This window comes from Peromyscus leucopus, chromosome 1 (genome assembly GCF_004664715.2).
Source record: "Peromyscus leucopus breed LL Stock chromosome 1, UCI_PerLeu_2.1, whole genome shotgun sequence".
In the NCBI taxonomy this organism is placed as follows: domain Eukaryota; kingdom Metazoa; phylum Chordata; class Mammalia; order Rodentia; family Cricetidae; genus Peromyscus; species Peromyscus leucopus.
This window is the reverse complement of record NC_051063.1, coordinates 123,375,438-123,391,220: the sequence shown is the minus strand read 5'-3', so window position 1 is coordinate 123,391,220 and position 15,783 is coordinate 123,375,438. Positions and strand designations below refer to the sequence as shown.

General features: G+C 52.5%; 1 protein-coding gene across 2 annotated transcripts in view; it reads left to right on the top strand.

The window, feature by feature from the left end:
- The window catches only part of Slc28a1 (solute carrier family 28 member 1), a 50,564-nt gene that overhangs the window by 8,039 nt on the left and 26,742 nt on the right, over positions 1-15,783 (top strand). For both annotated transcript variants that reach the window (XM_037197904.1, XM_028873713.2), the window contains 4 exons: positions 2,790-2,973; positions 5,593-5,734; positions 6,903-7,016; positions 8,422-8,499. In XM_037197904.1, the coding sequence (XP_037053799.1) occupies positions 2,790-2,973; positions 5,593-5,734; positions 6,903-7,016; positions 8,422-8,499 (518 nt within the window). The remainder of the gene's footprint in view (positions 1-2,789; positions 2,974-5,592; positions 5,735-6,902; positions 7,017-8,421; positions 8,500-15,783) is intronic.

Genomic DNA, 15,783 nt, shown 5'->3' with positions numbered 1-15,783 from the left:
GTGTGGGAGGAGAGAGCTGGCTCCCAGAAGTTGTCCCGTGACCTCCACACCTGTGCAGCGGCACCTGCCAGGTGCCACCCCATGATAAATTCCAGTTTTCTTTTTAAGTGGCCTGGGGTTGCGGCTCACTCAGTAGGGATCTCACCGTGTGTGTGTGTGTGTGTGTGTGTGTGTGTGTGTGTGTGTGTGCGCGCACAGAGCCCTGCGCTCAATGCCAGCACTACACAAAACAGGGCATCGGCACGTCCTGGACTTGCAGCACTCACGAGATGGAGGAGGCTAGGTCAGAACTCAAGGTCATCGTTGGCTGCGTGCTGGATTGTTTGTCCTCGTGGGCTATGAGATCCTGGACTTGTTTGGTTGGCTAGGGTTGTAATTCAAGGTTGTCTTGGCTCCAGGAGGGAGGGAAGGAGGGAGGCAGGTCTTGCAGCTGGAAGGGGTAAGGAATGTCCTGCTCCACGCGAGCTCCCTGGTGAGAGAAGGGGACTTCATTTGTTCAGCTTGATTAACTTCAAGTCTGTCATCTCGGGAGTGACCGGAGCTTGGTTTCTGTGACTCTGGACTGTCCTTCAGAACCCTTTCTCCAGCCGGCCCTCGCCACGACCGTTCCTCAGTGGCTGCCGACCCTGTCCACTTCTGCGACTGTCCTAGCTTCCCTCAGGGCGGGTGACCCTGGTGTCTCCTTTCTCCAGGGTGCACCCGCCCTGGGCTCCCACCTCCCCACCTCTCCGCACCACTGCAGGGCTTTTCCAGAGCCTCTGTGCTTGCTGTGGGGTGCAGTGCTCGAGAGGTCTGCCTACCTGCAGGCCATGCACAGCATTCCTCTCTGAAGGCCGTGCTCTGTTGGGACTCCTCTCAGGAAGCAAGGCCTAGGGTCCCTCAGCTTGCCCATGCCCTGGGCTTAGGCCAGTTTGTGAGGTCCACGCCTCAACCTTCCGGTCTGGCCCCAGGACCCTTGCTGAGCCCCGCTGTAAGTAACCTGAGAGCAGGTGGCAGGGTAAGGTGAGACTCACATTTCCTTGAACTGCTTCGTCTCACATTTTCCATTGGTGGCCAAGTCCTCTCCCCTCTTCAAGAGCCTTGGATTCTGAAACTCAAAAGCCGGGGAGAAGCGTTCCCCCTGGGCTAACGTCATGTTCCTTTTCTGAGGCAGCCGCTCAGACTGGCTCAGTGGCCCACAGGAGAGCCAGGCCAGGCACGAGGGAACTCTAGGGGTAAGCTGTTGGTGGTGAGGCTGGGGGGCGGCTCCACCAGGGCAGTGCTTGACACACAGGACCCCAACATCCACGTGGAAAACTCCATCATGAGTGTCCTCTGAGGGAGGAGACGTATCAGTGGTGTTGTGGGGTGTCCGCCAGAGAAGACGGCTGGGACCCGGGTTATTAGCCAGCCAGCGACTACCCTGGGTGTTCGGGATCCCAGTGTAGTCCCCAGTCATTCTCAGGGTGAGCTTTTAAATGCAAAAACCATGTCCTGGGTTGACACGCTTCAGTTAACAAGAACAATGAGTCAGAAGCGGAACTACAGAAGCCCAAAAGCAAGGTTAGTCCATTCAGAGACTTTCCCAGAGGTGTGGCCCTTGATAGGTTAGATCTCTGCTTTCATTTTGGCAAGTGGTGCTGTCTGTGTGCTGAGTGTTATGGCCTGATGTCATGGTGTCATTGCATCATGAAGTCAGTTGTGCTAAGGCCTGGGGCCCTGTTACAGTGGAGTTCTTAATACTATGGGCAGGCAGCGTGGCCGGGACTGGATGAGTGCAGGCCCAGGAGACAGAGTGGGGTTCCTTCTCTTAGAGCAGTGGTTCTTAACCTTCCCAATGCTGCGACCTTTTAATACAGTTCCTCATGTCACGGTGACCCCCAGCCATAAAATTATTTTCATTGCTACTTCATAACTGTAATCTTGCTACTGTCGTGAATCATAACATAAATACCTGATATCCAGGATATTTATGACCCACAGGTTGAGAACCACTGTCTTAAAGGTTTCAAAGAGAGGAGGACAGTCATGTGCCAAGAAGTTAATGAGTCATCAATAATATGCGCTTGTAGTCAGGTTGTCTGGGCAGCAGGGGAAGGGCGGCGGAAGCGGATCCTCCTTAGCCACGGCAGGATCACAGCAGGGGACCTTATCAAGTTCCCAGAGTCAAGTAACCCGAGCTTGCTGAACTCTTAGAAATGAGGATTGCAGACCCACAGACCTAGTGGGGTGCCTGCCATTTCTGTGAGAGCAGAGAGTGTGGCCTAAACCAAACCTAACAACCCTATGCACAAGCAGGCACCCACACATACATAAACACGCATGCATACACTACAGCACACACACACACACACACACACACACACACACACACACACACACACACACGAGGGAGGGAAGGAGAAGAGAGAGAGATCATTGATTAACAGTATAGGGTGGAGGCACAATCTGGAGTCATGGAGTCACTGACTCACCCAGCCTGGTCCTCTAGACCTAGCGTGGCTCAGGCCAGGTGCTCTGTTGAGGCCCATTATGTTGTTTCTGTCTCTGCCATCACTTTCTAAGGTGCAAAGGCCTTTTTCACACATTTTACCAGGGCCATGCTGGGCAAGCCTCCACCGCTGAGCTGTGCCCCCAGGCCCCTAATAACCTTCTGACCCAGTAGCGACAAGTGTTTTCACTTCTGGAGGAGGAAAGCGAGGAGGAACTGAGTGACTTCCCCGCCCCGAATGCTCCGGGCAAGCGAGGCAGAGCCAGGGTTTAGAGCGGCGGTCTTCCCCTGCTGAGCCGGCCAATGCCTCCTCCTGCAGCTTACATTGCCTTCCTGATCACCGCCTGCCTGCTGGACTTCCAGAGGGCCCTGGCGCTGCTGGTCATCACCTGTGTGGTTCTCGTCTTTCTGACCTACGGTCTGCTGAAGAGGCTTCTGGGACCCAGGCTGAGGAGGTGTGGGAAGTTTCAAGGCCATTCCCGCCTGAGCCTCTGGCTGAAAAGGTGAGTGAGCCCTCAGCCTCTGGCCTCCTAGGGGAATGCGTCCCACTCTGCTTGTCCCCTGGAGCCCTGGGCAGAGAGAGGTGCTTGGCGGCTTTAAACAGCAGTGGCCAGCTCTGGCATTTTGCCAGTTTTTGTGATGCAAAGGTAACTGAGGGCTGAAGCCAGGCTGGTCAGAGTTTTCTGAATTCAAGAGCCTGGCCACTAAGCACAGAGGCCTTTCCATGAGGTCTTATTAGGTGGATCACCTGGGGCTAGCTTATCAGCCAGCTGCAGAGATCACAGATGCCTGGGGACATCCCTGGAGCCCAGTTCAACAGGCTAGGTTGGGCCATGTGCCAACACTTTAAATTAGCCCCCAGGGGATTCTGATACAATTAGCCATGTCTCCAAATAATAGTTTGGTGTTTAATCCCTGGAGTCCCTGGTGGAAAGAGAGAGCTAACTCCCAAAAGTTGTCCTTTGACTTCCACATGCATGTACACACACACACACACACACACACACACACACACATGCGCGCACGCGCGCGCGCACACACGTAATAAATAATTTTTAATAAAACATTATTTTAATAGTCCTAGAGCTTAGAGTTTAAGAAATGGCTTGGTGGTTAAAAACATTACCATTCTTGCAGAGGACCCTTGTTCAGTTCCCAGCACCCACACTGGATGGTTTACAACAGCCTGTAACTCCAGCTCCAGGGGATCCACTACTCCGGCCTCGGCAGACACCTATATACTCATATGCACATACCCACCTCCCCCACATATACACACATTTAAAAATAAAATGAATTTTTTAAAAAAAATATGTTTTGGAAACCACAGAGACACCATCAAGAGGAGAGGGAAGTTAGGGGAAAGAGTAGCAGATCCCCTGCCACTCTTTTCTGTGACTATGACTAAAAACTACAGACAGAGATATTTATAAAGAAGAAAGGTTTACCTTTGGCTCACAGTTCTGGAGTCTGAGAATTTCAAGAGGTTGGCATTGGCATTTGTTTGGCCTTATGCTTCAGCTCACTCCAGCAGAAGAGTAAGCAAGAGCCCCTGGGAGAGCAGAAACAGCAGAGGCCACCTGAATTTATACTACCTGCCTGCTACCCACAGTAACTAATCCAGACCCGTGGAGTGACAATTCACTCGTGTCCCCCACGATTAGCCTGTTTCTGCAGGAGAGGACCTGATTATTTCTCAAAGGACTCTCCTTCCAGCACGGTGACAATTAATTGCACCGTGAAAAGCCAGACAAGGTGGTGAGCACCTATAATCCTAGCATTTGAGCTGGAAGCAGGGAGATGGCAAGTTTGAGGCCAGCTTAGTCTATACGAGACTCTGTCTCAAAACAAAACAAATTCAACATGTGTTTTGATGGGAAAAACCACACCCAAACCATAGCATCCATCCCTGCCTGGCCCACCCCAAACCCCGTGCTTCTCACACACACAGCGTGGCTTCCTGTCTCAACCATCCAGAGTCTTTACTTGGTCAGACATGGACTGGAGAGGCCAGAGTTCCAAGTCTCATCGGAGGGTCAGGGCAAACTCTTAGCTGAGAGCCTGGACATCAAAACAGGTGTTTACTTCCTAAATACAGCAGATGAGAGGACACAGAGTCCAAAAAGGTGAGAGAGACAGGAAGACGGGCAACAGGACCCAAGCAAGTTCGAAGTCCAAGAAGGCAAGACCCTAATTTTTAATTTAATTTAATTTATTTATTTTTGGATTTTCGAGACAAACCAAAACCTGTGCAGTTTTGGTGCCTGTCCTGGATCTCACTCTGTAGACTGGCCTCAAACTCACAGAGACCCACCTGGCTCTGCCTCCCAAGTGCTGGGATTAAAGATGTGCGCTACCACCGCCTGGCAAGACCTTAATTAAAAAAATCTGTTATATTTGCTATTGTGTGCATGTGCATGATTGTTGTGGGTGGGTGTGGATGTATGTGGAGGTCAGAAGACAACTTTTGGGAGTCAGTTTTCTCTTTCCACCGTGGGGGGTTGAATTCAGGTCATCAGGATGGTGTGGCAAGCGGTTTTATCCGCTGAACCAACCTGCCAGCTCAAGACCACAGGCCTCTACACCCACATTCCCTAGACTGCTCCCAGCATTCTTCGCAGTCCACTGGAAGAAGCCAGGCCCTCTCGTTCTCGCAGCCTGCATATCTGCAGGCGCAGCACCATGTGGACCGCTGGAATTCAGCCAAAGGTTATGATGTGTGCCTTCTACGGTGATGACATATTAAGCTGGAAATGAAGCGGTTGCCCGGAGAGAAAGCTCCAGAGAGCTACAGTGTTTCTCTGGCACATCCAGCTGAGGTCTGATTAGTGAATGCCTCTGGTGAAACTATCTCAAAGACCCACCCAAAAGGATGGGAGGCTATTGGGTCTGGAATTACCGAGAGCCAAGGAGAGGGTCCGTTTCCAACCATCAGAATAAAGAACCTGTAACCCACAGGGCATTGTGTAGAGTACTAGGAAGGAGTCACTCTTGCCCTGGGTCCCTAAGGGTGTGTGTGTGTGTGTGTGTGTGTGTGTGTGAGAGAGAGAGAGAGAGAGAGAGAGAGAGAGAGAGAGATGCTAAGGCTGATGGTTTCTTATCTCTCTGTCTCTCTCCTGTAGAGGTCTAGCCCTCGCTGCTGCCCTAGGTCTGATCTTGTGGCTATCTCTGGACACCTCCCAGCGGCCCGAACAGCTGGTGTCCTTTGCGGGGATCTGTGTGTTCCTCGCCCTTCTCTTCGCTGGCTCCAAGCATCACCGAGCTGTGAGTGTTCAGCTGGCTCCCCAGGCTGGAAGCCAGTGGATGCTCTCTGTGGGCTGGGGGTGGGGCTGGGGGGAGATGGATGCTCCTGTTGGGAGAATACCTGAGGCTCAGCCGGGGAAGAGCAATATGCGCTGGGACAAGTTCCCTATGCAGCTGTTGAGGGACATATTGGGCCTGGAGACCCTAAGTGGAAAGATGTCTAAGAAATCCTTGAGTTCCCCAGGGAGCAGGGGACTTTCGGGGAGGACTGCTAATATCTCTCCAAACTCACAGACCACTGGGGTTGTTTATTTCCTTAGTGACATGTTCCTTAGGTCTGTGGGCTCAGGAACCACCACCACCACCCCCAGAAAATAGGGGACCCGAGAGCTTCTGGTTCTATGGGAGAATCCCAGAGTATCCTCAAATCATTAGCTTACAATAGTGATTCCTGAGGTCTGCTTCCCAGACCAGGGGCCACAGCATCTCCTTGGAACATATTAGAAATGCTAAATCTTAGGCCTGACTCACCTATGGAGCTAGAAACTCTGGAGCGAGGCTGGCCCTCCAGCACAGTGTCCTGCTCACAAAGGAAGTCCCTGCTATACTGGGTGGATGGGCTCTTCTCTCATTGTCTCCATAGCTAAGCAACCATGCCCCAGAATCAGAACCCCTGGGCTCTTCAGAGTATGGCTGCACACGTGTCCGAGGGAGGTTTCAAGGAGTCATTCTGTGCTGAGTGGGAAAAGCAGCCCTAGGGCCTGGGCTCTCCTCTGTCACATGGGCCATCAAGAGACCTGAGGTCAGGGGGTGAGAGCCCACGGAGGATAGATGGTGAGGGTCGAGGCAGTTAGGAGGCATACAGTGAGCCGGAGAGGAGCTGGGCCTGGGCATGTCTATATCCTAAGGCCATCATGGTCTGAGAACCCAATGCTATGTCATGCTCAAGACCAGGCAGACGACACAACAGTCCATAGAAAATGGTACTGCTCCTGTCTCACAGCTGCCAAGAGCCTGGCCTAGTCTGAATCCGTGTCAGCAGCAGGTTCAGTGCTAGGCTGGCCCCAGGCAGCTGCAGGCAGGACAGAGCTCATGGTGTCCTCCCCCCTCCCCACCCCAATCCCACCCCCGTGAACCTGTGAATCCCCCAAGCATCTGAGCTCACTAGGACCTTTCTGTTGGCTGGCAGGTGTCATGGCGGACTGTGTCCTGGGGCCTTGGGCTGCAGTTTGTGCTGGGTCTCTTTGTCATCAGAACGGAACCAGGATTTGTTGCGTTCCAGTGGCTTGGTGATCAGATCCAGGTGTGTATGTTGGACCCTGCTTCCGAAGAGTTGGGGAGAGACCACTTGATTCAGGGGAAGATAAGTGTGGAGGTCACAGAGATGGTTTGGGACCAGCAAAACTAGGGCCCCATAGCTGGGGTGAGGATGGAGCGGGGGATGGGGGTGGTGGTGGGGTGGGAGGGTTGGGGGTAGAGGTGTGTGTGTGGGGGGGGCTGGCCAGGAGCTCGCAGGAGCCACCAGCAAGGAACCCAGCCATTCACATCCTTTCAGAGGTTGGGTCTGGTGTGAATGGATTCCCAGATGGTGAGGTTCTCAGGATGTGCAGATGCCAGGTCATGTGACCTGTGTTGCTTTTTAGTGGCTTAGGATGTATATGAGTTCAAACTGCTAACAACAAAAATTACCCACTTGGCACTTGGATTTAGAAAGAATGTTTATTGAAGTCATACTTGGTTTTGTTTTCTTTTTTTCAGTTGCCTTTTTTTTTTTTTTTTTTCTTTTAAGACAGGGTCTCATTATGTAGCCTTTGATGGTTTGGATCTCAGTCTATAAACCAGGCTGGCTTCAGATTCACAAAGATCTGCCTACCTCTGCCTCCCAAGTGCTGGGATTAAAAGCATGTGCTGCCATGCCCGACTGATATCATCTGGTTTTTACTATTCTGAGTTGTTGCATGTAAAAACTCTTGGAGCTGGCCTGGCTTAGCTTTTGTGTGTGTGTGTGTGTGTGTGTGTGTGTGTGTGTGTGTGTGTGTGTGTGCATATGTGTGTGTGTCTTCACGGTGTATAGCTATAAGTGTACATGCATGTAAAGGTTGGAAGACAGTCTTAGGTGTTGTTCCCCAGGCAACATCTTTCTTTGGAGACAGGGTCTCCCACTGGTCTAGAGCCTGCCAACTAGGGTGGCTGTCCAGAGATCCTGAGGGTCCCTGCGTCCACTTCCCCAGCACTGGGGTTCTAAGCACCTGCCTCCACACCTGTTTTTTTAAAACTATGGATTCTGGGGATCCACACTTAGGTCCTTGTTCCACTGAGGCAAGCACTGTCCCAACGGAACTATCTCCTCAAACTTCAGGGCTTGTTGTTTGCTTATTTTACTTTTTGAGACAGTTTCACTGTATAGCCCAGGCTGGCCTCGAACTCACAGAGATCTGCCTGCCTCTGCCTCCCGAGTGCTGGGATTAAGGCATGCGCCACCACCGCCCGGCCAGCTTTGACTCTTGTAGGTCTTATTAAATAACACAGCTGTTGGAGGCTGCACACAGGAACCGTGTCCCAGAGCTGGTACATCTTGAGGCAGGAAGGCCTGTGGCCATGGCGCCCTTCTTCATCGGGGCTGGACCTACTCGCTCCAGCCGGCTTTCAGGCCAAGGTTGCCCCTCCTCTCTTCTGAGTCCCTCTCTCTGTCTTTGTGTCTCCTCTAGGTCTTCCTGAGCTATACGGTGGCCGGCTCCAGCTTCGTCTTCGGGGAGGCTCTGGTCAATGATGTCTTTGCCTTTCAGGTTAGTTGCGTCTTGCTCCAGCCGGGGTCGGGCAGCTGAGCTCAGGTCGAAGGGGGTTCCAGTGGGCACAGCTGGTCCCCAGGATGCTAATGCAGCCAGAGCTCAGGGTGAGGAAGAACCCAGCAACCTGTTTGATGATATTTGTGCTACATTTTGTTAAGTGTGGGCAATTCTGCTCTTTCTGCATTATTTTTCTTAAACACTAACCACAGAACTGCTAGAAGGCCGAGGGCAAGAAGTGGGGACTGAGAGGCAGCTCCCGGCTTGCTGCAGGGACACTGGTTCTGTAAGTGCAGTTTCCGGTGAGACCCTCCTTCACCACCCTTCACAGCCAGCCTCCTCCACAGAGGCCTCCAGGCTCTTATTCCAGTCAGAGGCTGCAGCTTCCTCCCTCCCTCCTCCCTCCCCCCTCCTCCCTCCCCCTCTTCCCTCTGTTCTCTCTCTCTTCTGCTCTCTCAACATTTTATTGTACATCTACAGTCATGCAAAATATTACCGGAGAAATTAAGATTAAAGTTACCCTTCTGTTTTAAAAACTCCATTGTCTCGGCTGGTTGGTGGTGGCGCACGCCTTTAATCCCAGCACTCGGGAGGCAGAGCCAGGCGGATCTCTGTGAGTTCGAGGCCAGCCTGTGCTACAGAGCGAGATCCAGGAAAGGCGCAAAGCTACACAGAGAAACCCTGTCTCGGAAAAAAACCAAAAAACAGAAAACAAACAAAAACTCCATTGTCTCATGGCAGAGCCCAGACCTAGTTCAAAACAGAGCAGCTCATGCTGGAGACATTGCTGATGTTCCCCCTCCCCCCTCCCCACCGCTGTTCTGGATGGAGTTGTGATTATATTTCTTTTCTCTCCAGTAACCTGGCCAAGCCTCTGAAATGCCTTGGTTAGTGAGTACTTGAGCACAGTCCCCCTTTAGTATAGTCTGCTTTACAGCCGAACTATCTAGAGACCCTGAAGCTTACTCCAGACGCATTTCCAAAAGCCAGGCAGAGTGAGTGACAGCTGGCCCCAGTTTTCTGCCTCTGATGCCATAGTAACAAGGAGATGAATCACTGTGGCCTGTCTAGACCGCTAAACCCATGGAGCGGTTGTACAGACCGTGTCGGTAGGTTCTGAAGCTTCTGCCTTTAATTCTTTGGTCGCTGTTCCCAGAGCCTCTCTACTCTGCTGGGGATGTTGGACCCAGGGCGCTTCCAGCCTCCACTATAGACTTGTGGGTTCGTGCAGAGCCAAATAAAGTCAAGGCCTTTCTTCTGGGCCTGAACCCTGACCTCTTACCGCTTTCCTTGGAGCTCAGTGTCTGTTGTGCCAGTGACCCTTTGAGGAAGATCCAGCTTGCCCAAAGAGTTTGAATGATGCCAGTGCCACCAGGTGTTGCTGGAGGGCTTCTCTCCAGGCTCCACCAAGCCTCACAGTCCCATAATCCACTTATAAAATAATCACTCAGACGCTTGTATCACTTATAAACTGTATGGCCGTGGCAGGCTTCTTGTTAACTGTTCTTTTATCTTAAATTAACCCATTTCTATAAATCTATACGTTGCCACATGGTTGGTGGCTTACCGGCGTCTTTACATGCTGCTTGTCCTGGCAGTGGCTGCAGTGTCTCCCTCTCTCTTCCTGTTTCCCCAATTCTCCTCTCTCTTTGTCCCGCCTATACTTCCTGCCTGGTCACTGGCCATCAGTGTTTTATTTATATACAGTGATATCCACAGCAACCAGGAAAGGTGTCCCAGTTTCCTAGAGACTGCCTGACCCTGGGCAGATTTGCCCTGGAGATCTATTGTGTGTGTGCTGGGAAGAGGCCCAGCAAAGAAAATGCATCGTAGCCTAGGATTGCCAGGGTAGGGACAACAGACGTCATTTATCCCTCAATTCCACGTTGCTGTCCCAAGAGTATTTGCCGTTTGAGGACAAGGCTTCGTCTTACTTTGCATCCTCCGTTCAGCCTTAAGCCTCAACACAGCCACGTCCAGGGCCTCTGCTGTTTGCTGAATGAATGAAGTAAACAAGTGATGAATCTGGAACGGTCCTGGGAAGTCCCTCTGTGCTTGCTAGGAATCCATGTCCCAGTGACTGTGTGGCCCTGGAGTCACTTCCCTGTGGTCTAACACAAGGGCTGAACTACCTTTCTTTGTTTGTTTTTCAAGACAGAGTTTTTCTCTGTGTAGGCCTGGCTGTCCTAGAACTCACTCTGTAGACCAGACTGGCCTCAAACTCTCAGAGATCTGCCTGCCTCTGCCTTCCGAGTGCTGGGATAGGGTCTCATGTAGCCCAGGTTGGCCTTGACCTCATCCCAGAGCTGAGTATGAACTTAAATTCATGACCCTTCTCCTGTGCCTGTGAAGTGCTGGGATCACAGGCGTGCGACACCATGCCAGATTCAAGGGTCCTCCTCTCTAGCTCCTGCAGCAAGGCCCAAGGCTTCTTATCCCTCAAGGGCCGGCCGCAGACTCTGAAGCAATTCAGGGTTATTACAGACCACTTTGTCCCACTCAGTGCCGGATGTTCTAGTGGAAGAGAAAAGAAAAGCTTGGCGGTTGGGGCAAAGGGAGAAAATCCTAATAACTGCTACAACTCACAGAGAGAAGATGTGGCCAGACTATTGAATTTCAGTCTCACACTAACCCTTCGGAGAAAATACGATTGTCCCCTTCATAGACGAGGGGCCTGAGGCTCAGAGTGGCTGTGGCTTGTGCCAAGTCACAGGCCCGTGAGTTAAAAAGGGAGCCTCAGCCCAATGTTCTTGCTTTTCAGTTTCTGTGCCCTGACATTAGAGCCCTTTTATTTGTTTTTTAAATTTTTATTATTAAGAGATTTTCTATTCATTTTACATACCAACCACAGATTCCCCTCTCCTTCCTCCTCCCGCCCCCCCAGCCTTCCTCCCCAACCCACCCACCCCCATTCCCACCTCCTCCAAGGCAAAGTCTCCCATGGGAAGTCAGCAGAGCCTGGTACATTCAGTAGAGGCAGGTCCAAGCCCCTCCCCCTGCACCAAGGCTGCACAAGGTGTCCCACCCTAGGCACTGGGCTCCAAAAAGCCCGCTCATGCACCAGGGACAGATCCCAATCCCACTGCCTGGGGACCCCCTAAACAGTTCAAGCTAAACAACTGTCTTGCCTATCCAGAAGGCCTAGTCCAGTCCCATGGGGGTAGAGCCCTTTCCTTAGGTGGAAGGGGATCTTGGGTCTCAGAACATCCGTTCTCCTCCTGGCTTATGAGAGATAGCATTCTTTGGGGTTATTGGTTGAGCGGGACAAAACCACTCGCACCCAGCTTCCGGGGGAGGAGGGGGCAGGGCTGCTTCTTGGCTCATGAACTAGAAGGGCAGGTGGAGCAGGCAGAGGCCAGAATCAGGCCTCAGAACAGCTGCGATCTCACAGTCTCTCTTAGCCTTCAGGGTCAGCCTCATCCCTCACACCGTGTTTACCCCATCAGCACCAGATGTTCGGTCTTCCCGCTAGCATGGATCTGCTCTTCCCTGCCAGCTGGACAGGTCCTGTGGCAGGGTTCTGATTGGGCTGCATTAGATAATATGACGATGCTTGGACCAGTGACCCTACATCCAGCAACTGGAGCAGCTGAGCTCTTGTGTTCTGAAGCTGGGGCTGTGAGGCTAAAGCATTGATTGAATGGAAGCAACCTTAGAAATGCATCTTCTAGCTGCCGGTGGTGGCCCACACCTTTGATCCCAGCACTCGAGAGGCAGAGGCAGGCGGATCTCTGAGTTCAAGGCTAGCCTGGTCTAGGGAGTGAGTTCCAGGACAGCCAGGGCTACATAGAGAAACCTTGTCTCAAAACACAAAGCCAAAAGAGAAAAGTATCCTTTGGAGTATCACCCAGAAGAGGCAGGGCACTGGTAACCAAGGTAGCCAGCTAGCTCCCTGGAGGACCTGTGACCGTTTATATTTTCTGGGCCCCTTAGTGTTCCAAGCTTGTGTTAGGGGTCTAGTACAGGATAAGAGCAATGAAGACAGATGGCATCCCTGCCTGGGAAAAGCAGCGTGGGCATGGAGCCTCTGGCCGGTTTTCCTCCATAGTGTCTCACAGCTAAGCTGGGACTGTATCTGGGAGTCTGGGCTTCTTGACCAGTAAGTGCTCAACTCTTTTGTTAATGAGTTGTATATGCAGAAAGGCAAACTCCAACAGGCTTTAGGGCACAGGAAAGATTGATTTCTATGATTGGAAAGTACAGGGACTTCAGGTCCTGCTGGACCCAGGTGCTCGGGGATCTATCTGCCTTGGTCCGATCTTGCCTCTGTCCTGGTTCCGATGTCCAGTTTTAGCTATGAGGAGGCTGTCTTGAGGTGGTGGTAAATATTTACCTGGCTGGTATCCAACAAGCTTTAGCAGCATTAGAAAGGAGAAAGAGGGAAGGTGGGAGAAGGGAGGGAGAGGAGAGACAGACAGACAGACAGAGGCTGACGTCTCACTAGTTCCTACAGAGTGGCTGACGGCACACACGGCACACACGTGGGGCACAGGCAGGACACACGCCTGACCTCCCTGTCACACCAGGAGTCCACAGGCCGAGAGTGAAGAAGGCGTTGTTGATGGACAGCAAAACCTCCTCAACTAAAGAAGGAAGGGGGCTCCAGGCCAGCCAAAGCGGCAGCCGGTTCTCGAAGGCTCCCCTAGCCAGCCTGTCAGTGTCCCTGGGATGGCTCTGTGTCCTCCCCTCTCTGGTGGAGGCTGTGCCGTCCACTCTGGAAGAACACGCACACATCTCCCACGTGTCTCTCCTCCAATCACCCTTTACAACTACTGAATCTCAACTGTCAGAGCTAGGCAGGAGCCCCGTGGTCTTTGACCTCCCTTGACTTACAGAGGGTCTAGCCAAGCTCTGGGCCATAATCACCCAGGGAGGCAGGGTTGTCCGGGGCCAGACCTGTCACTGTATGTCCAGTAACAAGAGTCAGTCCCCTTCCTAACACTCTGAGGTGATACCAGCCATGGTGTGTTTTTCTTGTAAACCCAGGAGCACCTTTAGTAACACTGGAGATGCACTCATGCTAACAAAATATTTGAGGACTCGATACTCGGTTAGGGGAAGGAGAAACACATGGCTCATCACTGACCAGCCTCAGCAGTTTGCAGTCCAATCCGGGAAATTTCCTGGACTTGGGAGATCAGTCCTACACATAAATTCCTCATCAGTGTGTTAGCCAATGGCAACCTTGGCAAGGCCAGGACACAGGACCCGGATGGATGGACACACACACACACACACACACACACACACACACACACCCCTCCCTTTCAACATTGAGACTTGCCCTCAAGGTAGGGTTAGGTATTGAGCTCTTCCTGTGCAGAATCTCCCAAATCTAGTCTAAGTTTTTGGCCAGTGTCCACTCCAGAGAAGCCTTCCCTGAGCGCCTGCAGATTTTTAGAAGCCAGGCTGTCTCCTGCTGGGACCTAGTCCAAAAGATCTTTTCTCCAGGAAGTAGAATCACCCTGGGACTTCTTCAGCCTGCAGCTTCTCCTGGGCCCAGAGTTCTGCACAGTCCACATGGTGTCCCCGTCCTGGCTGTGTCTGCCAGATTAGTCACCCTCCCACCCCTGCCCCCACCCCTGCCCCCACCCCTGCCCCCACCCCTGCTTGGCTCCATCTCCCTTCTAGTAACTTTCCACCCAATCCCCCTGTGCCCCCCTCCTCACATCCCCAGTTTCTGCTTTCTCGCTGGGGCTGGCTGACCCAAGATCACACTCCCTCTGCCTTTCACAGTGGATGGCTCCAGCCTCTGGCACAGGCCCCACCTACTCAGCTAAGAACTGTTCTTCAACTGCTCCCCCTGAGGAGCCCCTAAGGTGAAAGAGACTTTTGATCTCCCCAGAGTCTGAGGGAGTCTGCCTGAGGCCGACTCTAATCCCCTCAGGTAAACAGTATTATTTTCAGAGAAGGGGTGGAAGGGAGCCCGGACTGAGTGGGAAGGGTCGAGAGGAAGGACATGGGATGGCCGAGGAAAGAGAGCCAGTTTGAACAGGTTTGATTTCCAGGCAGGATGAAGTTTGTTCCAAGGGTGTGGTACAGTGGAGACTCTGGAGCAATGGTCCTCAGAGTACGGGATGCTCTGATGAAAAACCATAGCGTGCTGGCTCACAAACAAGAATTCATTCCTGAAGGATCCAGAGCCCCCCCATGGTCACATTCTGATGAGGAATCTCTCTTCCTGCTCATAATTGTCACGTGGTGGAAGACCACGGGAGTGGGGAGGAGAGCTCTTGTGTAAGGGGAGCTGACTTCATTCATGAGGGCTACACTCGTGACCCAATCACCTCCTTGGCCCTTCTAATCCTGTCCCCCAGCTTTGGTTTTATCGTGTGAATCTGGGAGACTCAGCCCATTGCAGGGACACAGAGGAGCAAACTTCCCCCAGGGCAAATGTCTCAGCCCTGCAGGACTTTGGCAACCTTCCTGGCAGCTAGGAGGTTTCTGCCCATCCTCCATTGTGTGACCTTGGACAGGCAGCCCACACCTCAGAGCCTCGGTGTAGACATTGGTCAGGTGGAGATGATCACCAACACCTCAGTTGCTTTGAGGCTCAGTGAGCCACCACATATCAATGGGTACCTGGCTCATAGTAGAACTTCCCACCAGGACATAGTAGGAGCTAATAGTACTTCCTTCATCCTTCCTCGGTGCTATTGTCCGATGTTACCTACCCTGCGTCTGCCATCCTAGGCACTGTTGGTCCAAAGGTGGTTTTGTGAGATCATCCTGGCCACAGGGACATTATTACATATCCTACCTTAGAAAACTTCTCCTTTCCCTTCCCTTCCCTTCCCTTCCCTTCCCTTCCCTTCCCTTCCCTCCCCTCCCCTCCCCTCCCCTCCCCTCCCTCCCCTCCCCTCCGCTTCAAGCTTTTCTTCTATTATTTCTGGTGCGGGGGCTCCTTGGCCTCCAAGCAGGGCCTCGAATGCTAGGAAACGCTTCATCACTAAGCTACCCAACGGACACCCCCTCTTTACCACATCACCCCAAACGCAGCTTCCCTGTTACCAACAGCCCCCACCTGCAATCCTGGATGTATTTTCCTGGCTTGAGCCTGGGGCTGTAGCCAGCCGGTTGCCCTGGAGCCCCTCACATGATCAATCACACCAGCTGACTAGACAGTCCGCAGCTCTGGCTCCTGGGAGAGCAGAATGATGTCACCAGCCTGGGCTGTGGATAGTAGTTCCAGCTCCATGCATGGGAAAGGAGGAGTTACAGGGCAGGAATAGGGTTTCTGAAGCCGGTACCTCAAGTACCTGTTATATGACAACCCAGCAGCAG